Source organism: Thunnus maccoyii, chromosome 1 (genome assembly GCF_910596095.1).
Source record: "Thunnus maccoyii chromosome 1, fThuMac1.1, whole genome shotgun sequence".
NCBI classification, from domain to species: domain Eukaryota; kingdom Metazoa; phylum Chordata; class Actinopteri; order Scombriformes; family Scombridae; genus Thunnus; species Thunnus maccoyii.
In genome coordinates this window covers 40,154,766-40,181,660 of record NC_056533.1, presented here as the reverse complement: position 1 = coordinate 40,181,660, position 26,895 = coordinate 40,154,766, and the positions used below count along the sequence as shown (strand labels likewise).

At 40.1% G+C, this 26,895-nt stretch overlaps 1 protein-coding gene across 1 annotated transcript; it reads left to right on the top strand.

The window, feature by feature from the left end:
* The first annotated feature begins 1,303 nt into the window (after positions 1–1,303).
* LOC121897196 (NLR family CARD domain-containing protein 3-like) lies at positions 1,304–26,895 on the top strand. The gene is made up of 9 exons (XM_042411564.1): positions 1,304–1,443; positions 1,855–1,913; positions 3,730–3,808; positions 3,999–4,227; positions 4,437–6,231; positions 6,335–6,508; positions 19,782–19,955; positions 25,062–25,117; positions 25,272–26,895. The coding sequence occupies exons 1-9, from the start codon at positions 1,363–1,365 to the stop codon at positions 25,817–25,819; spliced, it is 3,195 nt and encodes a 1,064-aa protein (XP_042267498.1). The 5' UTR covers positions 1,304–1,362; the 3' UTR covers positions 25,820–26,895.

Below are 26,895 nucleotides of genomic sequence, written 5' to 3'. Positions count from 1 at the left end.
TGTTGGAGACGTTTCGTGCAGAATCAAGGGTCACCTCATCCAGTCATCTTGAAACTGACAAACATTATTACAGTTAATATAATAACTAATCCACAGTAACAATAACCCACAGTCCCAACAAGGTTACAGAAATACTGTTGAAAACATCTTTTCATTCATGATATTCAGTTATTTAACCAGACTGAGAGCAGCAGCAACATAAACTAACCTTTCATTCAGTATCTTTATACTATATCAATATAAAATAAATGTCACATTATATAAATGTCAAAGTGAATCACTGTCATCAAAACACATTAAACTCTGTTTCTGGAATAGAGTTTAAACTGTGATGCCTCAACTCAGCAACATCTTTTTTTCTGCTGTATATAAATCAATAATAATTTATGTTGAGTCAGACAGATTTTATTCTCTTATGAAATGAGAATAAAATCTCATATGAAATAATAAACACCAGTATCTACATTGTATAAGACTGATGACTTAATAGCTCTTTAACAAAAAAGATGAATTCACCCTTCACAGTTTCACTTAAATGTGCTTAATAAGAAGAAAATGTTATATAATGATAATATAAAATAAACAATTAATTTAGATGTGTCCTTCTGTTCCGAGCTCTAATCCAAATACCAAACTGAAGACAAATGAAATAAATTGTCCTTTAATTTCTGTTCATATCTGATCAATATTCAGTTCAAGTTCAATCTATTTCTTCTTCTTCGGTCTCTCTTCCTCCTACTTTTTGTCCTTTTTGTCTCTTCTGATTACTGAACCTTCTACAGCTGATCAATGCCCTCTATTGGACATCATTAAAACTACATCATTAACCCGACTATTAGATTCAACTGTCTGTTAAATTTATTGGAGTTACACTTAAATGTAATAGAAGTAATTCAGTGCCGTTTCTGACTAAAACAGCAATAAGTATTACAGATTATTGCAGAGAAAACTGATAGATTGACAGCGTCCTCAGATTGATGAAGGAGGATCAGCAGCAGTTTCTCTCTGTGTTTCCTCTGCAGGTGAAGGTACAAAGACTCTGTGACTGATGTGGATCTGAATTCACCTGGTGAGTATTTTTATGTCTTGTTCCACGTAGCTGACTCCACCACCAGGTCATCTCCATTTAAACTGAAATGCGTCTCCATCATGGTGAATGTAAAGTCACTGGAACATTCTCAAACTAAGTTCTTAAACATTGAAGCTCAGAGGAAATCTTTAAAATAATTTCTTACTTTTGCTCCATCTGGTGGTGGAATGAAGAATGACATGACATCAGACCGCAGTGCAGATCTGTGTGATGTGCAGCTTGTTGTAATGAATGAGCTTGTTGTTGTGTTTGTGTGAAGGTGTTTCTCTGCTATGGATCAGTGTGAGGACAGAGAGGAGGGAGTCCCTCCCTCTAAAAGCTCTCTGTGTGGGGAACATGACAGCGAGACCAAAGCTCAGAGGTGAGATGAGGATCTCTAACTGTCCATGACTGTTCTCCACTCACATCACTCCACCATCACTATTCACACTCACTGTCACATCTGACACTCAACTACTGAATAATAACTCACAATAACTCAGAATGAACTACTAACTTTCTGTGTTAACAAAGACCTCAATGACTGATTAGTCAACTAATCGATAAGATGAAGCATCTTTCATCAGACGACATGTTGATGAACAGGAGAACGTTTCTCATCCACTGTCTTCTTACTGATTTTCATTCTGCTTCTAAAACTTCAGCTGCTGACAGTCTGGTCAAAATTCATCTTTTTAAACTCTTTGATTTGTTAATTGTTTGTTTGTATCAGGATGCAGCAGCAGAGAGCAGACTCTCCTGAACCCAGCTGTGTGTCCATGAAGAGTGACGACTCTATGGGTCGTCATATTAGCTTTGAAGACGGACAACCTGATGATGGAAGGTAAGAATGTAAAACTGAAGTTTGTTATTATCTGACTCTCCTGAGAAGAGGAATCAATATATTGTTTCAGCAGTGACATCACAGTGTCCACCTGTGCAACAGTCACATGTCAAAGAGTTCAGTGTTATAAGACACCAACATGGTCACTATATCAATATGTTTGTGTAACTTTGAAAACATCACATCCAATAATCAGAGCAGCAGCTAACTTGGATGTGTCTGTCTGGAGCTTCAAAGATGGATCCTGCTGAGCAAAGGTCAGAATATTGATCTCAGGATTGATAAACTGACTGAACAGATTGATAACTGACAAAAATGTTTTATATTTATGGAAGATGAGAAAAAATCTAAAATGTCTCATTAAAGACAAATCAAAGAAAGAAAGAAAATGAGATACAATGCACGTTATGTATACGTGTTTCCTTTTCATGTAAGTGTTTATTGTGTCATAATTAATGAAAACCTTTGGTAAAGAGACAATGAAGGTTTCTCAGGCCACATCAAAATCAAACCAGAACACAGAAAACAAAGTGAAAAGGTGTTTTACATTTCAGTGTTTGTTGTCTTGTCTGTTCTTTCATGCAGCACAATCCATCTCATTAAAACTGCAAACAGTCTCACAAATGGAACTAAACATACAGTCAGTAGTTCTGTCCCTCAGCCCACAGGAAACTGTTTTATTGTGAAAGGCTGTCTGTCATGTTTGACTTCACCTCTGCTGGTGTTGATAAGCTCCGCCCATGGTGCTGCCTCCAAGCTGTGATTGGACGGCTGATTATTTTTCAGTTTGACAGGAACATCTTCATCTCAGAAAGACTCAGCTCCCTCTCTCACAGAGCTTCTTATTCAGTGTTGGCAGGTGTTTGCTGCCCTCTGCAGGACAACACTGACATGTAACACACCTCCTCACTTTGTTTCTGCGCTCTGATTTATTGTTTTCTTTTTCACTTTATTTATTTCATCTTCTTCAATTTAACAGACAAAACATTAATATAATTACAATATTAATCCACCTGATCCCTGAACCCTCTTACCGGCTCCATCAGGCACAGCTTATACCAGTTTCATTTCATACCTTTATTTCTGTTTCTTCTTCTCTCCTCCTCTCTTCTAAACAAATAAACAAAAAATAAATAAATGACCCAATTCAAATCAGAAATGTTTTTAAAATTATTATCAGGATCTGTATGGATCAGATGGGAAATGGACAGGAGATTATTTAAGAGAGAGATAATTTACAGGAAATCTTACTCTGACAAAATTCAAAGATACTAAACAATGGATGGATGAAAGCATTACACAAAAAGAGGAAGCTGATGACAAAACATCTCTGAAAACACATAAAGCACCAGGGACAGTTTTTAAAGATGTATGGATCACCTTGTACCTCCCCTAACAGAGTCTGTACAGAGTAAAAGCTGCTTGATGTTGTGTTCATCCATCTGATGGGTGAACTGGGATGTTTATAGTTCCATCTTTAGTTATTGAGGTTGGCACAGATTGTTACTGAGCCATAGAACTCCTGTAGAACATCCTCACTTCCTTCTTCTTCTGTTGACTCATCACCAAGTCGCCTGCCATCCTCTTTTCATCACTGGAGGAATTTGAACTCATCAGTCACTCTGTTCTGAAAGATTTCTATTTAATTCTAGGATTTAAACTGATGATTAATCCTTCATGTCTTTGGTTTTAACTGAATGCTTTTGTCACTGATTATTATTCAGTTTGACAAGAACATCTATGGGTCTTTAGCTTTAATAAGCTGTGTGCAGATTTGTGTCATTAAATGTCCTTAAATGTGATGTTTTCTCCACAGAGTTCAGCAGCAGAGCTCAGAAGTTCCCAGTGATCGGTCTGCACAGCAGCATCAAACACACCTGGACTCCATATTTACGGTGGGTACATTTACAAACACACCTTTAATTTTAACTCCATCAACCACAGATGAAATACTAAAGTACCATTCAGGTCCTAACAGTGTCCATGCTGCTCTGTTTAGACCAGCAGACCTTCTGACTGACAGATGAATCACATGTTGTGTTCTACCAGTTTAAATTAAATGTTCAGTTTATCTTCCTGTTCCAGCTGCTGGAGGAGAACATCGTCACTTTTGTGAAGAATGAACTGAAGAAAGTCCGGAGGAATCTGAGTCCAGATTACCCAGAATGCTTAGAGAGTCAGGGTGAGGATGAGGAGGTGTTGGACGGTGAGGAGGAAGAACAGAGGAGGAGCAGCAGAGAAGCATTTCTGAAGATCACACTGCACTTCCTGAGGAGGATGAAGCAGGAGGAGCTGGCTGACCGTCTGCAGAGCAGTAAGAGGATTTTAACAGATTTAACATGATGGAGGCAACATGAGAGAGGTTTATATTTCAAACTCTGCTGTAAATATGCTGCACACATCTGCATCACATCAAAGGCTGTTTGTCCTCCACTGATGAGCTGAATAAAACTGATGGAGGAGGAAAAACTATACAGACACACTTACATGTTCACTGATTTCATTTGTTGTTTGTTCATTCAGGAACTCGTGCTGCAGAGTGTCAACATAAACTCAAGTCTAACCTGAAGGAGAAGTTCCAGCATGTGTTTGAGGGGATTGCTAAAGCAGGAAACCCAACCCTTCTGAATCAGATCTACACAGAGCTCTACATCACAGAGGGAGGGACTGCAGAGGTCAATGATGAACATGAGGTCAGACAGATTGAAACAGCATCCAGGAAACCAGACAGACCAGAAACAATCATCAGACAAGAAGACATCTTTAAAGCCTCACCTGGAAGAGATGAACCAATCAGAACAGTGATGACAAAGGGAGTGGCTGGCATTGGGAAAACAGTCTTAACACAGAAGTTCACTCTGGACTGGGCTGAAGACAAAGCCAACCAGGACATACAGTTCACATTTCCATTCACTTTTAGAGAGCTGAATGTGATGAAAGAGAAAAAGTACAGCTTGGTGGAACTTGTTTATCACTTCTTTACTGAAACCAAAGAAGCAGGAATCTGCAGGTTTGAAGAGTTCCAGGTTGTGTTCATCTTTGACGGTCTGGATGAGTGTCGACTTCCTCTGGACTTCCACAACAATGAGATCCTGACTGATGTTACAGAGTGCACCTCAGTGGATGTGCTGCTGACAAACCTCATCAGGGGGAAACTGCTTCCCTCTGCTCGCCTCTGGATAACCACACGACCTGCAGCAGCCAGTCAGATCCCTCCTGAGTGTGTCGGCATGGTAACAGAGGTCAGAGGGTTCACTGACCCACAGAAGGAGGAGTACTTCAGGAAGAGATTCAGAGATGAAGAGCAGGCCAACACCATCATCTCCCACATCAAGACATCACGAAGCCTCCACATCATGTGCCACATCCCAGTCTTCTGCTGGATCACTGCTACAGTTCTGGAGGATGTGTTGAAAAGCAGAGGGGGAGGAGAGCTGCCCAAGACCCTGACTGAGATGTACATCCACTTCCTGGTGGTTCAGTCCAAACTGAATAACATCAAGTATGATGGAGGAGCTGAGACAGATCCACACTGGAGTCCAGAGAGCAGGAAAATGATTGAGTCTCTGGGACAACTGGCTTTTGAGCAGCTACAGAAAGGCAACCTGATCTTCTATGAATCAGACCTGACAGAGTGTGGCATCGATATCAGAGCAGCCTCAGTGTACTCAGGAGTGTTCACACAGATCTTTAGAGAGGAGAGTGGGCTGTACCAGGACAAGGTGTTCTGCTTCGTCCATCTGAGTGTTCAGGAGTTTCTGGCTGCTCTTCATGTCCATCTGACATTCGTCAACTCTGGAGTCAATCTGCTGGCAGAAGAACAAATATCCCGGCTGTCTGAAGTGTTCAGAGGCAAATCAACACATTTCTACCAGAGTGCTGTGGACGAGGCCTTAAAGAGTCCACATGGACACCTGGACTTGTTCCTCCGCTTCCTCCTGGGTCTTTCACTGCAGACCAATCAGACTCTCCTACAAGGTCTGCTGAAAAAGACAGGAAGTAGGTCACAGACCAATCAGAAAACAGTTGAGTACATCAAGAAGAAGATCAGTGAGAATCTGTCTGCAGAGAGAAGCATCAATCTGTTCCACTGTCTGAATGAACTGAATGATCGTTCTCTAGTGGAGGATATCCAACAGTACCTGAGGTCAGGAAGTCTCTCCACAGATAAACTGTCTCCTGCTCAGTGGGCAGCTCTGGTCTTCATCTTACTGTCATCAGAAAAAGATCTGGACGTGTTTGACCTGAAGAAATACTCTGCTTCAGAGGAGGCTCTTCTGAGGCTGCTGCCAGTGGTCAAAGCCTCCAACAAAACTCTGTAAGTACACAGATAGTTGGATTTATTCATCATTATTTAAATACTCAGCTATCATTTTAACAAATAAATTCTTACTTGTTTTTCCCTTTTATTTCCTCTCCAGGCTGAGTGACTGTAACCTCTCAGAGAGAAGCTGTGCAGCTCTGTCCTCAGTTCTCAGCTCCCAGTCCTGTAGTCTGAGAGAGCTTGACCTTAGTAATAATAACCTGCAGGACTCCGGAGTGAAGCAGCTGTCTGCTGGACTGAAGAGTCAACACTGCAGACTGGAAACTCTCAGGTCAGGATCCATCAACCATTTTAACAGATGAACATTTAAAATCTGAAGGACTATTAGAGGATAGTAGAGCGAATTACTTTCCATGCAGATTTTTATTGTTTTCTTTTGATTTTGTTGTTGAATTAATTGATACCTCAGATGATTTTTCAGATTTCGATAACATTTCATTTTACAGGTCCACAAATTTCATGGTACAGTGGAAATCTCTTATAGTGATCACTTCCATCCGGGTCAAATTGATCACTATAAGTGGATGATTATGACTGATTTTGTTTTTCTTCATTTCTCACACAGATTATCATGTAATTGCTGCATCACGTTTGCTCATTTTTGGCAGTTTGTCACAAACTTCAAGGAGACGATGTTTATTGTTGAGAGAAAATTACTCTTTCCTTTCATTTTTCCTGTCATGATTTCATTATGCACACATCACCAGCCTCAGGTCACCTGCTGGCAGCGTTGTGTGTTTAGGCTGCTGGGAAGGACAGGCGAGGGCAGGTGCACAGCAGCGAGAAAGTTGAACCAGAATCGACTTTTGGAGAAACACAACCTGTAATGCTGTACAACCTTGTCATGAGGGAAGACTGAAACATTACTAGGTAGAGGGGAGGACATTTCTCTTCATTTGATAATGTTAAAACTAAAGTTAGGCTTTGCCAACTCATTTTAAAAAAGACGAGAGAGAAGCAGTGGTCGAGCGAGCTAGAAAGTGGATTAGGAGAGTGAGCAGTGGTAGTGAGAAAGCTGGTGAATGAGAGGAAGAAAACATTATTTTCTGATTGTTTCACGGCAGTTACAAACACACCCATCCCACACCTCCACACTAGGGGTGTGCCTGAATACAAATACATTATTCAGCAAAGCACAAATAGTGTTTTGTTTTTTTTTATGAATATTTGTTTCATACAAATAATTTAAAAATTATTTTATAAATATCATACGTGTACTATGGGAGTAAGGTAAAAAGGAAATAGAATTAACATAGTTTCAAATCTTTTTTTCCATATGTTTTCATGTATGAAAAGACCCAAATTATACAACAGATAGTTCCGACCAAGCAATCTGATTGGTCAACTAGACATTTAGAACAAGCTCAAATCAGTATGACAGCACACCTAGCCGTGTTCAAATGAAAAAAGCCTCTCACTAAAAAATATTACTCCGCCATTCATTAGAACTATAGACCATGACGTCACACTAACAACAACTGTCACTTCTGGGTAGACGACTGTTGGTTGATGTGCATTGTGGTGATATGTGAACTTGGCAAATTTGTTTATTTCTGTTGTCATTTTCAGCCACAACTGTAAAGTTTGAATATATATATATATATATACATATATATATATATATATATAACACCATGGTCCGACCTATCTGACGTTTCTGATGTGCTTATTTTATGTACTGTGTTGCTCTGTTAGCGCCTTTGGTTTGTTTTGTTTTGTGGGGGGATCGCGGTGAAAACCCAGTACACAGTTTTGAGTTGTCTTTCTTTTATGTTTGTGAAACTGGATTGAACTGAACTGATTAGGGATTGTGGGGAAAACAAAACAGACCCTTTACTGGGTGGATTGAACTCTGAGACTGTGGAATGAGTTACACACCTTCACGCACACTGAAAAACCCGAACCGTTCTCTACTCTATCGTTACCCGTCATGGAAAAAAAAAAAATTCAGCGTATGTCTTAGTTACAACAAGATTGAGCTAGCAAAGCAGTTTTGTGGTTATATATGTGTGTTGGGACGGGCAGTAGTGCATTTGGTTATTAGCAATAATTCATAATTATCATAGATAATTATGAATTATCATAGATCATTATGAATTAATTATTATTAATCAATAATTCGAGCACCAACTGTTGGATCTGTGAGGAACACAGTTGATTATTTGCAATAATTATCAATTATCAAGGATAATTAACTAATTATAACAATTAATAGAATTATTAATATGAATTAACAAATACGGGGCACCACCCGGAAACCGGGACCAATAACCAAACAAGGTAGTCTCATACATGGGAGTTCACCTAGAATGTTGATATCTGAGAGATATCAACATTCAAGGGTGAACAAAGAAGGGTGAATTCGAGCTCTGACTCCTTCAATCAGCCACTTTTCACAATATTACACACAATAATGACAGAAGAATGTCTCTTTAAAGATATAACAGTGTTTATTAAACTTAGCAAAATTAACAAAGTTAACAAATGCTTCAGTCAATAAACAACTATTCTAAAATCTAATTCTACCAAACAAACACAAACAGTTATGTACAGGGTTGGACACATGCAGGGGAATGCATGTGTGTGTATGTGTGCGCATGTATGTGTGTGCGTGTGTGACAAGATGGCGACGGGGCCTGACGTGATGACGTCGTCGGTCTGCGACACGGATGTGACTATGGGAGGAAGTCACGTCACACGAGAACCGGATTGCAGAAATATGGCGGTGTCTTGGTTAGACAGAAGCAATATGGCGCCGCCTGGCAGTCGGTGTCTTGTACTCACCCAATTCTGTGAAAAACACACGTGTCTGATGGCGGATAAAGAAAGACAAAGCAAAGCTTTGTCCGACGTTATCTGACCATCAGATGTGCAAAAAGATGTCAGCGCGTGTATGTGTGTGTGCGCGCGCGTGTGTTAGTTGGAAGAGAGAAGGAAGAAGGAGAGAAAGCGATCGTGAGAGGAAGAGAAGCGGTTCCTTTGTCCACAGACAGTGCGCGTACGGACGGCAGTCTGTAACGCACGTTGTCTGGTTTCTGACCGACAAAGCAACTTACTTCCTGACACACGATGGCACAAACACAGCAGTAGTCCCGAGCGGGACAAACACAAAACAGTCTAGCGTGGTGAACACAACTAAACAGGCAGCAAACTTAAAATACTCCTAAGAGTAAAGCAGGAAAAATGGACTCGGCGGTCCGTCAACAACACAACAAACAATAGCAAAAGCTAAGAGCTAAATGCTAAACAACAGCAACTGATGCTGATAAGAACACACAACTAACACTGCCTCTGCCCAGACTTATGCCTCTTACTTGGGTCGCTTCAGTAAGCGAGCAGGGTGTGTGTGTCGTCCGTCTTTATGTCCGGCTTTGTCCTTGGCTCGGATGCAGACGGTGGCTGTTCTCACACGGTTGGCGAAAAGCACGGCAGCTGGCTCTCGGCGGCGTCGCGGAGAGAACAGCAGAGTCGACTCGGTGAAGAAGTTTCTTCTTTCTCGAGGGAATTTGAGGACGCTGGTTGCAGCAGCGGTCTCTCTCGGATCCGGGAATGTGTTCGGGTGAACACGGGCGAAGTCTCATCTCGTCCGGCGAGGGGAGTCTTCGATGAGGGGAAAGCACGTGTGTGGGGTACCCCCTTTAGTCAGCTGATTAACAGAGGAACAGGAGTTACCCCTAGCTCAGTGACATGGGAAAGGCATGTGCTTCAGGGCACGTTCAGTTTTTAAAGGGGCGGTGATGTCATGGCTGCGTCATCAGGATGCTCCGCTGTGCAGGAGCGTCTCCGCCAATGAGAGACTGTATGTTGACTGTTCCCTGCTGAGGTGTGAAAATCACAAAGCATCCTTGGAAATGGAGTTTGCAATGGACTCCCATTGTCTGTAAGCAGCATTTTGGCGCTATTCCTTTGTCTCGGGGGAAACAAAGGAACAAGCACCTCGTGGTCAGGCCTCACAGGTTACATGTAGGCCTTCTCTGTGTGACCTCATGGTTTGAGGCCCAACAAGTGGCATTTATTTAGTTTGGAAAATCCCACAGTCTCCAGAAAGCATTAGCTCAAGTTGGCTGGCTGACTCAGCAGGGACTAGAAATCGTCTCTGTTGCTTGGTCGTTACTAAGGGTCGGCCTACTTGCTGGAGTAGTAAACTAGTTTCATTACATAGGAGTCTACAGACGTAACTGATTGTTTTCCAGGTACCCATAATATGATCAATTTATATCTTTTTTTGTTGTTGTTATACAACAGTTGTTAACTGATGTATAATTGCAATATTGCTTATATTGCAATATTGCGTAAATGCACACTGTAAGCAGACTACTTGATTTTCTATCAGAGAATTGTTTAAACAGCATTTGTATAGGAATGATTCTGTCTTGACTTTTTTGATCCATACGAGCGATTTCCACTGTAATTACGTGATAATTAGCCAGTAACTTCTTTGAAATTTCTTTGAACTACATTTTTCTTTCTCAGAGCTGTTTCTTACAACGTGCTATCTGACCACGTTAGAAATCAAATGTTTTTATCGCCTCTCTGTTCAGTAATTGTTTGAGTAACGGAGCGTACTCTTCATACACTTGCATGCACCGAACCGGAACGTCTGTATCACAACAGTTCAGGACAAATACATGTACCTGTACACCCCTATACTTACACCTAGTGGATAAGGCAAATGTAGGTGACTTTTTTCTTTCTTCACCAATATACTATATATCCCTCATTTCTGCAAATATTTTGGAAATATTTTTCTTGAATTTACTGTACATTTATGTAACCGAGGTTATTTTCTCTAGATACAAATTACAGATGTCCCCTAAATGCCTCATGATGCAGACATTGACTGTAAAAAATATGGACATAGTCACGGTGACATCACCAATTGGTTCGCGAACTGCCATTTTGAAGCCTTGAGTGTAGCGATTTGACCATCACCATCTTGGATTTGGCCGTCGCCATGTTTGATTTTTGGAGCCAGAAATGACCATATTTGGAAGAGAAGGTGGAGCTGACCATAGCAAGCTACTAGCTTGGTTAGCATGGTGCATTTATAATCTATGGTTAACAGTCATAATGTTAATGCTAATTTTCGCTAGCGAAAAACAGGCCTAAGACCGTTAAAACAAAACGCACTCAGTGGAAAAACTGATGATCTGACTCATTGATGGGTCTTTTATTTCAAAAAACACCGAACAAGACTTTTTTTTAGGTGACCATAATATTACAATTAACTTTAATGAACTGAAAACACACTGTGAAATAGCAGCAGCTACGCCTATACGCCATGTTTACGTTACTTAAGAAATGTTGTCACCATGGCAGCGACTTGTCAATCACAACATAGCCATGCTCTGAAGCATACACTTCTTTATTGTCTATTTTTTGCAGCCAGTGGCGTCGCCCCCTATAGGCCATTAGATAGAATGAAGGTTTTTGGCACTTCTGTATTGGCTTCATTTTTCAGCTCCGGAGGTTGCTGCTTGGATGCAGATGATGCAGACTGCAGTCAGTAGAAACTACAATTTACCAATGTTCCCTAAACGCTCAACATGCAGGCTGATGGTAGATGCTAGCGGTAGATGCTAGCTAGGCGGCTGCGCATAGAGAAGTTTCTAGTCTCCCTTCAGTTACTGCAACGCAGCTACTCAGACGAGTGTTTGGCTAAAATGAGTTAGTTTGGAAAGAGTAAAATAAGGCTTAATGTCAGATTTAAATAAGTGTAGACCGAGTGGAGCTGGCGTGTTGCCAGAGAGAGAAAACTGCTAAGCTGCAGAGCGGCTGTGGAAAAAGAATCTTCGGGACTCTGGCGGGCGTTTCCCTCCAAATTAATGGATTATCCTGGTGAGTTAGTCACCCGAGATTAGCTGGTTAGCATTAAGATTTTGTTCCAAAATCATTTAATGGAGTGTTAGTTTACCTTGAAAGGTATGGTGAAGCAAAAAGCCAGTCAGGATATAATGTTTGTGTGATGTGATGAGAATATAGCTGATGCAGCTTGTTAGCCGCTAACCACTGTAGGCTTAATTACATTCTAGAAGCTAGGCTAAGTGCTACATGCTAAGCTGCTGTTGTAGTGCTGGGAAAGCACGTAAGGCAGTTTGTGCTTATTTGAAATGGGCTTAAAAGCTAATGTGTATGTACTATAACATGTAAAAGGCCTGATATGTTTATTCATCTGAAATGTACCCATGTCTATAATGCATTATAAACATACTTATAATGTGTTATAATCTGATCTGCTTATAACACTGTATAATTATAGTTATAAACACTCATAAATATTCATAACGCTTTATAACAATAATCAGAACACATTATAAAGCATTTTATAATGACTTATAAGGTCAAGAATCATAATACTTCATAACTGCTGGTCACTCACTGACATGTTTTGCAAGTATCATAGTGTATTATAATTCTCATAGTTGTAATACATTATAATCATTTTATAATGCATCAATAATCACTGTTGTAATGCATTAAAATGGTTATAAGTGACTCTAACTGGTCATTGGGTGCTTTAAGTGAAGTAATGTAATTCCTGAGGAATAGGAAGATATAATACATTACAAGCTGCTTATAAGTCACTATAAGTGCTCATTGTTTGCTTTAATAAAGTGAAAAAATATCATAAAAATCTTTGCAAGATCAATACAAAATGTTGTAAAACTAATTAATTAGTTTAACGAGTCATAACAGACAATGAACTGAGTTTCCAGTCTGACAATGAACAACTGAATGATGAACATTTACATTTCACTAATGTTTCCCCAAAAAACTCACTAAACACTCAAATTATAGATAAAACCTGAAACTATTTCTATTTCTATTTTACTTTTATATAAATGTTTGATCAACAAAAGTGAGTCATTAAACAACTTGGTGAGTGATAAGTGATTATAACACTTTATACAATGATTGATATGATACTTGACTTTATAAATCTTAATAAAATGCTTTGTAATGTGTTCCAATTATTGTTATTAAGTATTATGAACATTTATCAGGGCTGCAAACTTTTCACCTTTCACCTCTGAATGTGGAACACTGGCATGCTGTGTAAAAGGCAATGACCAACTATTTATTCATTGAATTAAAATGTGCTATGATGGAATATAAGATTTTGGTCTTATCGCCCAGCCCTGCTCTACTATATAGTCACATTTACTGAACAGTATTTGCATTGGCAGGACGATGTAAAATTGCAATGTTAAATTAAGTAAATACAACAATAACATGACATTCACAACAATAGATAATGGAACAGATAAAATAACTATATGTAGGGCCGGGCGATCTGTCCATCCTTTACACAGATTAAATTAAATTACTCTTCTTGGCTTTTTACTTCCAAAGCTTTTATTGTACTTACAGAAACGTAACAAGTGCAGTTTTCAACTCGAGTTCTCGAGTTCACACATGGAGGGTTCAGCCCCGCCGTGGTGAATCATAGTAACGCAACCATAAATGACAGCAAACTTCAGTAGAGACTCTCAGACTGAGCTGAAATTAAACAAGTGCATATACATCTGGTAAATCACATAAATAAAGACAGTCTGTACTGCGTTTTTCTGTCATTTATAGTCGCCGTCTCGCTGCTTCTCTGCGCTTTCTCAGCGTGGGCGGGGCTTAGCCCTCCATGTGTAAAGCACAGCAGAGGAGAGTTAACGACAACTGAACTTGTTACGTTACTGTAAGTGCAAGTAAAAAGCCAAGAAGAGTAATTCATCAATGTAATCTGTGCAAAAGATGGACAGACTCCAAATGACGAAAAATATTGCTGTAAAGAGTCTGATTAGTCACAACGATATAAACGATAGAGACATTTTTCTCTCACCACATGATATATATCATGTCACACAGCCCTAAACCACATGTACAATAGACTGTCAGGATGATTGTTTGTCACATTCAGTTTCCTCAGTTTGCTGCATGTTTGATAGAATCTGTTGCTTTTTACTGTCGTCTGACTTCGTAAAGTTTGGAATTAACATATAAATTTCTAAAAGTTTCCCACTCTGATGTTATTATATTTGGTGTTATTGATCAGTGCTGGTCTGAGGTTGAGCAGTATTGAGTGTTATTGATCAGTGCTGGTCTGAGGTTGAGCAGTATTGGGTGTTATTGATCAGTGCTGGTCTGAGGTTGAACAGTATTGGGTGTTATTGATCAGTGCTGGTCTGAGGTTGAGCAGTATTGGGTGTTATTGATCAGTCTCAGGACCAGTTGAGTCTTTTGGGGGTTCAGCTCTGGGTTTGTAGTGCCTGAAATTTAAGTGTGTCTTGGGGGCTCAATTTGAGGTGTAACCAAACTGTAAGCAGTGTTTCTTCTATAATAGTACAGGCTTGGTGGGACGCCAGGCCAATGAGAACCCCCGCCAGGCCAAAAAAAAAATGTAAATGTCAAAAATAACGCCAAATATCCATTCATTCACAAATCAATAGCACTGAACAGCGCTGTCTCGAAATGTGAGTGAACGTCTGTGTTGTTGCCTGGGAAACTGCAGGTAGTTTAAGGAATAGCGCAGAGCGTAAACAAGTGAGTGGTTAAACGAGAGAGCGTCAGAAAAATAAGGTTGAATGCGAGCGGAGCAGAAGAAAAGGTTAACAGGAAGTTGTCAGTCTGCCAGTAAATGTACAGACGACGGTGTGTCAGTTAATAAATGCTGCAGCTCGTCAAGACCAAGAAAAGTCACGTCTGTTGTTTCCACAACTGCTGGAAAAGTGAAGGGGCTTAGCTCCAAAGTTAGCAACATTGGGTTAGCCTAGCCTGACGATGCTAAACAGAGAAATAGAAAACAGAGAAATGTGTAGCTGCCCCCCCCTTCTTTTGGAAGATGATGTTTTTAGATTTGTTAAAGTTGACTGTCAGGACCCAGTTCTGACAGTCCTGCTCCAGGAGGTCCAGGTGCTGCTGTAGTCCTTGTTGTGTGGGTCATCAGCATAGAGCAGGAATTTAACTTCCTTATTGTTAAGAATTTGGCCAGCAGGGGTTCCAGACTGCTCCAACAGCACTGCTAAGTCATTAATGTAGATGTTAAATAGAGTTGGAGAAAGCTGTTGCCCTGAAAGACGCCTCTCGCTTCACCGAAGAGATCTGTAGTTTTTACTCCACACTTATTACTGACATACATTTATTTAATTATGTCATAAAGTTTACTGACTGTACTGATTTGGAGAATTTAATAATATAATCTCTCTCGTCAAATACAATCAAATCTCTCTCTCTGTCTCAAATTCAAATAATACAGGAGTTGCTGATGCTACAGAGCAGCTTGCCCATACAGCTGCTGACACACATCCCTCTGTAATTCTGAGGCTCAAATCTGTCTCCACTTTTAAATATAGCTGTAATAAGACCATTATTCCAACTCTCAGCAAAATATCCCACACTCACAATTAGGTTGAATCATTTTAGAATAGACAAGTGGAATTTTTCTGTGCTGTATTTCAGCATTTGGTTCAGTCTCCCATCAGGTCCACACGCTTTTTTGCTTTTGAGGGTCTTCAGTTTTGTTTTCAGATGGTTGATAGTAACGGGGAAATCTAGGAGGTTCTGGTGGTCTTTGAATATCAATTCCATATTTAGTAGTTTTTCCAGTATTTGTTTGGTTTGTCAGTCAGTTCCTGGTGGTTTTGGTCCAAATAAGGTGTGAAAATGTTGAGTCCATGTGTCTCGGTCCTGTATGAGCAGCTCCTCAGGCTCAGACTGACAGACAGAGTTCCACTGGTCCCAGAAGTCCCAGTTAGACTCTATACTCTCTTCAAGTAGGCACAGCTGTTTCTCACTATGCTTTATCTTTTTGCTTCTGGTTGTATTTTTGTGTCTTAAGTGCTTCACAATACTGAAGGCGTATATGATTGTTTGTTTCTAACTTGTTTTTTCAGGTTTTGACATTCTTTGTCAAACCAGTGGTTCTTTTTTGTTGTTTTTGTTTTGTTTGTACGTAGTTTGAATTGATCTTTATTTGCTGTTGTGTTGAAGATGTCATTTATATTGTGGACAGCTTCACATATGCCTTCAGTAGTGGGAGGGTAGGGCTATTCTATCAACTCTTGTAGTAATAATGTAATCTCCTCACTATTGCTGGCCTCTTGGTATTGCTCAGTGCTGTCTGGGGCCCATCTGTATGTCCTGGGTATGTTGAACAGCTTGCTGGGTTTTGTGTGTGTGATATTGTTGTGTTTGAGGAAGAGGGTGATTTGGTTGTGGTCTGATAAAGGGGTTTGGGGCTTGACTGTGAATGCAGTGAAAGAGAAGGGGTCCATGTTTGTGATCATATCATCTACAGTGCTGTTGCCAGCAGTTGAACAATAAGTGAACCTTCCCAAAGAGTCCCCTCTTACCCGACCGTTGACCATATACAGACTGAGGCTTCTGCACAGTTGTAGCAGCTCCCTCCCATTACTGTTCATTACAGTGTCAAAGTTGTTTCTAGGAGTCAGATGGAGGTGAATAGTAGGAGCTTGCTGGCTGATCAAACTGTCTCCTTGACTACTGGTGACTTCAGGTTGTGCCCCAGTCCAGGCGTTAAAATCACCACAGATTATTATATTTGCTGCCCCTGGTAATGACATATCTGTGACTCAAGGCAGGGAAACATGTCATCAGAGAAGTAAGGGGACTCACAGCACATAGATATATATCCTTCTGTGTAGGGAGAAGATCTCTTTTTATTTTCTGATGTTGAGAATTTGTAGTGAATTGTGTAAATGTGACTTGTAGCATATAATGAGTCCTCCTGAGTCTCTGCTGGACTAACAATAGATCATTTGTGGGAAGGGGCAATAATCTCTCTGTAGCTGGGAGGGCAGTGTGTGGGTACATCACCTCTACACCATGTTTCTGATAGGATTATGATGTCATTATTATTGATAGGTTTTACTCTTCAGACTAAAGACTGAGGAGTAAAGACCTTGGATATTCCAACAGCTTATTTTAAAGGAACTCATTGAAATTCTCAACAGAAGATGAACTAAAATAAAACAAACACAGAAACAACTTTTACACAGGTGACCTTGAAGAACCTATTAGAGTGAAATATATTCATATTCATTATATAATATATTCATATTTTATTATCAAATTAGGATTTGTTTAGTTTGAAAGATGTTTTTATAATAAATAAATATGTGAAGAAATGAAAAATTGAGATTGAAGCTCACTATGTTAATATAAGAACTAGAGCTGCTCGATTATGGCAAAAGTCATACTCACGATTATTTTGGTCAATATTGAGATCACGATTATTTAACACGATTACTTTTTGACTCATTTTTGCTGATGCTGACATGTGCACATATTTTATTCCAGCTGGCTGAGGAGACTATTACACCTGCAATCATAGATTGTACTAATGATCAATAAAGACAAATTATGAAGGAAGAACTCAGGAAGACTGGAGTTCAGGAGCTCAGCATTAAAACTTTAATGAACCTGCCAAGTGGGTGCAGTAGTAGTTTTCTTTGAGTTTATTAGACAGACAGGATTAATGTGTAGGATTTAATCTTTGGTCCACAGTCTGAAGCAGAAGGTGGCGGTAATGCACCTAATACGCTGGTCGCAAACCGCTGTTATAAACCACCTGTAAAATCTAGAATAGAATTTAAAATCCTTCTCCTAACTTACAAAGCCCTTAATGGTCAGGCACCATCATATCTTGAAGAGCTCATAATACCGTATTATCCCACTAGAACACTGCGCTCCCAGTATGCAGGCTTACTGGTGGTCCCTACAGTCTTTAAAAGTAGAATGGGAGGCAGAGCCTTCAGCTATCAGGCTCCTCTTCTATGGAAACATCTACCGGATTCAGTCCAGGGTGCAGACACCCTCTCTATGTTTAAGAGTAGGCTTAAAACTTTCCTTTTTGATAAAGCTTATAGTTAGGGCCGACCAGGCTCGCCTTGGATCAGCCCTTAGTTATGCTGCTATAGGCCTAGACTGCTGGGGGACTTCCCATGATGCACTGAGCTCCTCTCTCCTCCTCCTCCTCTCCATCTGTATACATTCATGTAACATCAATGCATGTCACTAACTTTGCTTCTTCCTCTGAGTTTTTTGTGCTTTCTCATCTCACTGGAAAACCTGAGTCCCGGGCCGAACCTTCGCGGTCCTTCACAGTCCTGATGGCATCCTTCCCTGTCTATTGATGCTTGTGCTTGTTGTTGTTGTTGTGATTGTTGCTCTCCTGCCCCCCCTCCCCCTTTCCCTCTCTCTTTCTCTCTCTCAACCCAACCGGTCAAAGCAGATGGCCGCCCACCAAGAGCCGGGGTCTGCTTGAGGTTTCTACCCGTTAAAGGGGAGTTTTTCCTTACCGCTGTCGCCAAGTGCTTGCTCATGGGGGAATTGTTGGGTCTCTGTAAATTAAAGAGTACGGTCTTGACCTGCTCTATGTGAAAAGTGCCTCGAGATGACTTCTGTTGTGATATGGCGCTATATAAATAAAAATTGATTGATTGATTGATTGAAAGAAGAAGAAAAAGATTTTTTCAAACAGAGTGGTACATCCTGTCAGCCGCGAGGTTTCCTATCTGTGCAGCCGAGCACCGCAGCTCTTCCACGGACTATTACATCCTGACAGTCCCGGAGTTTCCTCCGCAGGCTCCACTTCACTGGATCCAAATGGAGAGCCGGGGCTAGCTGGGAGGCTAGCGGAGCTTTAGCTGCAGCATGACCGGAGGGAAGCACAGCCAGTTAGCCTCCGCCAGCCTCCCAGCTAACGTTAGCCCCGGCTCTCCATTTGGATCCAACCGGAGCACCGAGCCCCAGTTTGTTTTTCAGGTTAAAGTGGGAAGAAGCAGCAGGTCTGTCGGGCAGCTGAGTGAAGTGGAGCCCGCCGAGGCAGAACAGGTTAGCCCCGGTTTCACTACAGGCAGATTCACTCACTACAGTGGGCGAGGAAATAAAACCAATGAATCAATAAGTACAAACATTAGCATCAGTGGGTTAGCATTACTGGGTTAACATCAGTACGTTAGCATCAGCAGGTTAGCCTAACCTGAGGGCTCTAAACAGAGAAATGGAGAACAGGAATATTTGTGCTGCTGAGTCTCCTGAGTTTTGTTCAGCACAACCTGAGAAACACTGAGTTTTGTGTGATGAACTTTATTGTTTAGTGGATTAATGCACTTTAATCCACTTTTGGATGCGGCTCTGCTCTCTTGGCTGTGTGCAGTGAACTGATGTCCCTCTTACATTACTTCTGTAGCAGTCAGATTACATTAATTCTAGGGTGAGTTTTTCTCTTTATCCTCCTGCTAACATCGACTGTAAATCCACATTTTAAAGCTGATATTTAAAACATTTTCTTCCTGGGGGGTCATGACCCCGGACCCCCCTAGGGGGTTCACATCTAAAAACATGCTGCTGAATCATCCCTCAGCTGCTGACTTTTCCCATCTGGCTGGATGCTCAACTTTCTGGAGCTCCCTGATTCAGTTCATCTTTTAGTTAGTTAGTTAGTGTGGAGACAGTTTGTTGTTGTATCTGACTGCACACAGCAGGACTCTCAGACTGTCTGACATGTGTGTTGTTTTGTGTGTTTGCAGCCTGTCAGGATGTCTGATCTCAGAGGAAGGCTGTGCTTCTCTGGCCTCAGCTCTGAGCTCCAACCCCTCCCATCTGAGAGAGCTGGACATGAGCTACAATTATCCGGGAGCCTCAGGAGAGAAGCTGCTGTCTGCTGGACTGAAGGATCCACGGTGGAGACTGGAGACTCTCAGGTACGCTCAAAAAACTATTTAGGCCTAATATGTAAGACTTATGTATTTCAATTGCATATAAAATTTCCATCCATTGGAATTGCATAGTTTTGACATATACAAACTAATAAACTTAACATGAAGCATTTTTATAATTCAAACATAAATTAAACAAGCAGGAATGAGAGGTTATGTATTCTTATTAATAAATCCAATGTGTTTAAAATAAATAATAACCAGGTTTATGCAATATCCCCAATTAACTTAAAATGCATCAAATTAATGCACTTTTAATGAATAAACCCAATGTATTTTAAATGTATCATTTTGAAAACTATGAACAGTGTTTCTGCTATAACAGTAAATGCCAAAAATAACGCCAAATATCCATTCATTCAGAAACCAATACCATTTGGGAGCCTCTGAGCAGCGCTGTTTCAAAACGCGAGTCAACATCTTGTGTTGTTGCCATGGAAACTGCAGGTTGCGTAGCTCCTTTTAAAGAAAAGGGCAGTACGTGAGCGAGTGTTTAAGCGAGAGAGCGATCGTCAGAAAAGTGACGGTGAATGTGAGCAGAACAGAGGGAAAGGTTGACAGTAAGGTCGTATTCAGACCCAATCAGGCGTTGTGGCGTTCAGCTGCAGGGTGGCGTGGAGTTGTGGGCGTGTCTATTTGTCCTCCAGAACATATCCACTGTGAAACAATCAGAAAATAACGTTTTATTGATCTGATTCACCGGCACTCTCTCTACCAGCACTCCCTCTCTGTCTTCATTCACTCTCTAGCTCGCTCGACCACTGCTGCTGTCTCTCTCTCTCTCTCGTCTTTTTTACAGTACAGACTAAAGTGTGTCAGTCAGTTAGTAAATGCTGCAGCATGGGGGTTAGCTCCAGAGTTAGCAACAATAGGTTAGCCTAACCTGACGACGCTAAACAGATGAATAGAAGCAATGGGGAATGAGGAATATATGGCTGCTAATCCCCCCCTGCCCCCCACCTTAAACAATAACTAAAATACATTAAAAACAAAACATAAAACAGTCAGATTACCTTCACATTTGAACAATTTAATATTTATTTGGAGCATGTCGCCAGTTTGGGTATTGCAGAAAGTCAAAGGCAGCAAAACGTCGCCATACAACAACATCACACTACACCATTTCCATTCAACAACATAACACACTGACATTCAGCACACACCCGCAAAAAGAGCAACCAAAACATGTGAACAACAAATATAGTAAAAATCTATTTAATAAAACAAAACAAAACAGAAAAACAAAAGAAAATACCGTTCGTACATGCACGAGGTTAAAGAAAGTGCTCCCTTTTCAAATATTTACTTATTTTGGCACAGTTGACCACTTAGACAAATGCCTATAAAGACATGTAAACAGTTAAAGGCTAATTTAAGGTAACCCTGAACTATGATTAGTAATTTCAGAAGCATAACAATTCCTAGAATCTAATCTTTAAATTAGAATCAAAAACATTGTGAAGGCTCAGGTGAGGCCAGTCGGCCTTAAACACTTTGCTGCTTGTTGCATGACCAAGAATATACTGTATATTATAAACAGACCTTTCTGTAGCAACAAGAAACTCTCTTACAAACTGTGCTGAACAATTGTGTGGAACTAGAGATAGACAGGTAAACCATGGTGACTGTACTGCTTACATCACATTACCAATTCAAGAAATCCCTGATATCCATTTTCTGAAATTTTCTGAGACCATAATTCAGAAGACTGTAACAAGGCTCAGTTGTTGAGGAGCTTTCTACCACTTTCACATGTTTCTTGAGTAAAGGAACTTAAACAGAATATTCAAGTTCACTCTGGTAAGTGGCAAAACTTGCAGAAATCAACCACTTGTTTGCATGTTTTTCCCACAGGGAAATAATAATCTATTAGTGCAAAATGCAGTCACTGAATTTAATCTTCAATACTTGACTTTTTGGTGAAGTCCAGGTCCAGGTCCATCAGGATTTTCTTGAACCCTTCAATCGTGCACTTGAGGTCCTTAGGGTACGGCAAGTTCAGCACATCAATGAAACAAAAACCATCAGACTTGCAAAGGTGACACTTTGTAGGTTTTGCAGAACTTCCACACCTTCAAGTACAACACCAACATCTGCATACATCTCATCTTCAGGACCGGCAGCCTCCACTCGAATCGCATAGATGCTCGTTGTTGTCTGTGCAATCCCTGACTCTGCCTCTGCACGTTCACTATCCTGCTGGATAAAACATGAACAATGAGCTGCGTCCCAGTGCTGGTCAAACTGTGATGTTCAAAGTTTCTAAAAATGCAGTTTTACAAACTGAAATTTGAGCAACAACTGAAGCATTCATTTAATGACAGTGATAGTTGGGGTTCTTATCTATGGTAAGAGTTCACACTTAGCATAGATAGAAATCCAGTACACTCTTACCATCACTGTATCACTACGCTACAATTTCAACTTCAAGTTGTCAGAACAAACAGTGACGAGGGCTCTGTTGTGTCGAGCTCCAGAAACAAAGTAGTTAGCAGTTAGCAAGCAAGAGGGTTGGGAAAAGATCCTGGACAATGAATCCCAAAACATGTGTTGTGCATCCTTCAAAAACTTTTCTCAGCTGTGTCCACACTTGAAATAGTAACACTGTGTTTTAAGACAGGGAAGCAGCTGATGGGTCAAACTGGAGAATCTATTAAACTAGTGAGTAGCAGCTAATGTCACTATATAGGTAAGAACTTGAACTATCACTTTGAACATGCAAGAAGCAAAAACGGAAAATGAGCTGCTGTGGACAGGGTCAGCAACACACCATATTTTAGACACTTAAAAAACAGGTCCATCTAAAACAAACAGTATTAGATTAAGTGTACGTTATAATATTTTCACCGCTTTACTTTACCGTCAGACTTTACTGAAAGGAAACTGCCTTTACATCATAAAATATTGCCCTATCCAAGCAAACCAAACTCCATTGCCTCCATCGCTCCATAGTGACTTCAGTGTTTTAAAAAGGACAGTTTAGATTCACCAAAGTCATACAATAACACAAACTGTACTGAAAGGAAAGCAGATGTGCTGTAGTTACTTAAATGACTGATTTTGCCTATGAGGTTTGGTTGTGGCGATGATGTTTTTGATTTTTACGAGAGTTAAAGGTGTTATATATATTTGTCTGGAAAGTACATCCTTCAAACATACAGGTTATGGTTTCATATTGCCTAAGATGTTGATTTACGTGACTAAAATAGTCCTTCTCTGTTGAAAGTTCCTGGCATCCACACGCCTGACAAGAAAATGTAGTGAACTGAACATGTGGTGTTTCTAGATTCCTGTGTTTTTGATATATGTGACTCAAAAGGTTCTTCCACCTTGTGAACGTACACGAACAATCTACATATACACACGGATACCGCCAATTGCTGCCATGGAGGAAATGTTTGAGCCTGAAAGGTTTTAGTAACTCATACCTAGTAGATAATGAAATGTCACACACTTTACACGGCCACATTCACATATCTGTGAACACAGACAAAACACATCCTATTAGTTGTGGGGTCATTAACTACACACTATGTGATGATCACATTATATTATACTCTAAAGTCTCATGTGATTGGCTGAAAAAAGACATGTGATGGTCAGAAGTTACAGATAATTCCCCTTCGAAAAAACAACTTTAAATGAAGCTGTTGCAGGGAAGTCTCATAAAGCCCACACACCAATGCAGTCAAGTTCACACATGACAAGAGCTTTGTAAGTGCAAGTTCAACAGTCTGCAGGTAAACTATACTACACATGTTCTCAATGTGTTTACAACATACTTACAAGATGTCAGAGGTTGCCCTGGCATTCAGCTTCATGTCAAACGATGTTGAATTAGGTTCCTGTAAAACACAAACTGTTCTAGTCAGACACTCAATGTATTTGTACTTAACATGTAATTCTACAATATAATGACCCTTTTACTTATCAAATCATAAGCCCAACATGAACCATTTTGACTATTTCTTTTCTTTTTTTGGTGGTGTCCAGGTTGTGCAGCAGAGTTTGGGTTTGCATCCACCATGTGCAACACATGTACAGGCTAAATTAGCATCTGGCTATTACTGAGTTTCTGAATAGCAGTGTCAAAAATATATGAATTATTGAAAATGATCCTCTGGCACTTCTTAGTCCATGTTAAAGCTCACCTCTCTGGCTGTATATTTCACACCTTCCTACATAAAAACACCTTCAGTCTACTGCTACTGACTATTTCCATCATTAAAATTATAATATATATTATATACATTCAGAGATGATTCATTTATTTATATTGTAATTTATTGACATTACATGAGGTAAATACAGTGGCCTCCTGGTTGGTTTTGATAGGCAGATGATGTGTGAGACAGTATCAACTGCAGTAATAAAACATGCACTCACACTGAAAACTGTCAGATGAACTACGTTGAGTATGGATGGAACTCACCAGTAATCAGCCTCGTGCGAGTGTCTCGTGCTCGCTCGTGCTGCGCTGAGGTGGTTGTCAAGATGGCGGCAAGAATTCTGACGTATCTGTTTAGAAACAATTCCACTTCCTGAGTTTGATATGTAAACCAATCTCACACATTTGAACTAATTGACTTCAACCATATTCAAACCATGTTCATACGTTTTAATTGATTACATTTCATTATTTTTAGAATTACAATATTTCTGCAGATTTTATGAGATTTGAATAAATCCATTTTCAAATTGTGGTGATTGAATGAAAATGACAGAAATCCAAATGCTTAATAATAAATGATGACATGAATGATGTTTTTGAGTGTATGGAGAGACAATGTCTGATAGAGGAGGAAGAGCTGGAAACATTTTCTCTGTCAGAGCTGATCACACATCTCAACTCAATCTTTGACTTTTTGTTATTTATAACTGAAGTTTCCTGTAAATGTTGAAAGTTCAACCTGATTAGATTCAATCAGGGTTTCAGAAGGATTGGGATTCTGGATTCAGATTGGATCAAAGTCTATCAAAGCCCAACCCCACATTTGAACAGAATAATCAAACAGTAGACTAGAGCGATGTAACGTCCATGTTTGCATGCTGAAAGAGAACGTGCTGCTCTGACCCCCCTCCTCCTTTCAGCCTGCAGCCTGCTGGAGTCGGATTCTTGACACCAGGTCCTTGGAGGTTTAGGAAATGTAAGTGTGTTTTTCATTTCATTCATCAAAACAAAGCAAACTTCAAACTGTGACATCACTCATTCACATCCTACTGAGGATGAAGATGATGTCATCATCAATCAGATGATCGATCAATAACTGCAGCTGTATTGTGTCTCGTTCTCTCCATCAGATTTCTGTCAACTCACACTGGATCCAAACACAGTAAACAGATTCCTCAAACTGTCTGACAACAACAGGAAGGTGACCTATGTGGAGGAGAATCAGTCATATCCTCGTCATCCAGACAGATTTGATTACTGGAAGCAGCTGCTTTGTAGAAATGATCTGACTGATCGCTGTTACTGGGAGGTCGAGTGGAGAGGAGACGTTAATATATCAGTGAGTTACAGAGGAATCAGCAGGAAAGGACGCACTAAAGACTGTGTGTTTGGAAGGAATGATCAGTCCTGGAGTCTGAAGTGCTCTGATGATGATGGTTACTCTGTCCGTCACAATAACATAGAAACATCCATCTCCTCCTCCTCCTCCTCCTCCTCTGTCTCTAACAGAGTAGGAGTGTATGTGGACTGTCCTGCTGGCACTCTGTCCTTCTACAGAGTCTCCTCTGACACACTGATCCACCTCCACACCTTCAACACCACATTCACTCAGCCTCTGTGTGCTGGGTTTGGAGTTCACTGGTCTGGTTCCTCCTCAGTGTCTCTGTGTTCTCTGTAGGAGGATGAGTCTCCTCCTGTTAGAGAAACTTTCTCATGTTATTTAGTACCAACCTGATCTCTCACTGCTTGTAAATGCAGTTTCTAAACCAACATGGTTTCCACATGACTGACAGTTTGTTTGACATTTAAAAAGCTGTAAAAAAGAAGCTGATGTTCTCAGAGCAGATAGCTCAGTCTGTTAGAGGACTGTTTGGAGGTTCGGAGGTCGTGGCTTTGATCCTTATGAGTCTCAGTGAAACTCAGAAGCTCTCAGAGAGAAAACCACCAGCGGCTGAAAGTTTACTGAAACGTCAAGTTGTGACCAAGGTTTTTAAAAATGTTGGAAGAGTTTTGCCGACTAACTATAACACACATAATGCCAGTAAGTATCCGCTGGCCTATAGAGGCTCTTTGTTGTTTTTACTCTTATTTGTTGTTCAATTAGTTCTTTTTTTAATCATATAGTCAATTCAGAAAGCGACATGTTTTTATGTGTCTCTACTGGATGTGCATGTTGAGCTGTAAATAAACATTATGATTCATAGATTCATCAATTCATGGTTTTGTCTATAAAATGTCAGGATATTGTGTAAATTGTGTAAAATGCTGGTTGTAATTTCACAGAGTCAAAGGCGACGTCTTTAAATGTCTCATTTTGTCTGAACTAAAGTCCAGAACAGTCAAATATTCTGTTTATTATCATGTAAGACAAAGAAAAGCATTCAATCTTCACACCTGAGAAGCTAAAAGCAGAAAATGTTTGCTTCAAAATGACTCAAATGATGATTAAGTGTTAATTTAGTGTTGATGGATAATCAATGAATGGACTAATTGTTGCAGCTCTGGCTGTATGTGAACAGAATATTAGAGGACAAACAGCTGACAGTTTAGCGCCTTACTAAATATCCACAATAAAAAGCTCTTTTACAGGATCATCAATCTGTTTACAATCTGTTTGAAATGTTTCTTATTTCCTGTTTTTGTGTTGTACCAAGTAAAGTTGATCATTTGTATGTTTATGTTACTCAGGCAGAAATAAATGGAACTGCAGTATCACCTGTTATGTCCAATAAAAAAGGATCATAAATAATAATA

Coding starts and splice junctions, on each gene's coding strand:
- LOC121897196 (XM_042411564.1), top strand. CDS start 1,363: ATGGATCAGTGTGAGGACAGAGAGGAGGGAGTCCCTCCCTCTAAAAGC. Junction 1,444..1,854: donor AACATGACAGCGAGACCAAA/GCTCAGAGGTGA, acceptor GTGTCCATGAAG/AGTGACGACTCTATGGGTCG. Junction 4,228..4,436: donor GGCTGACCGTCTGCAGAGCA/GTAAGAGGATTT, acceptor TTGTTCATTCAG/GAACTCGTGCTGCAGAGTGT.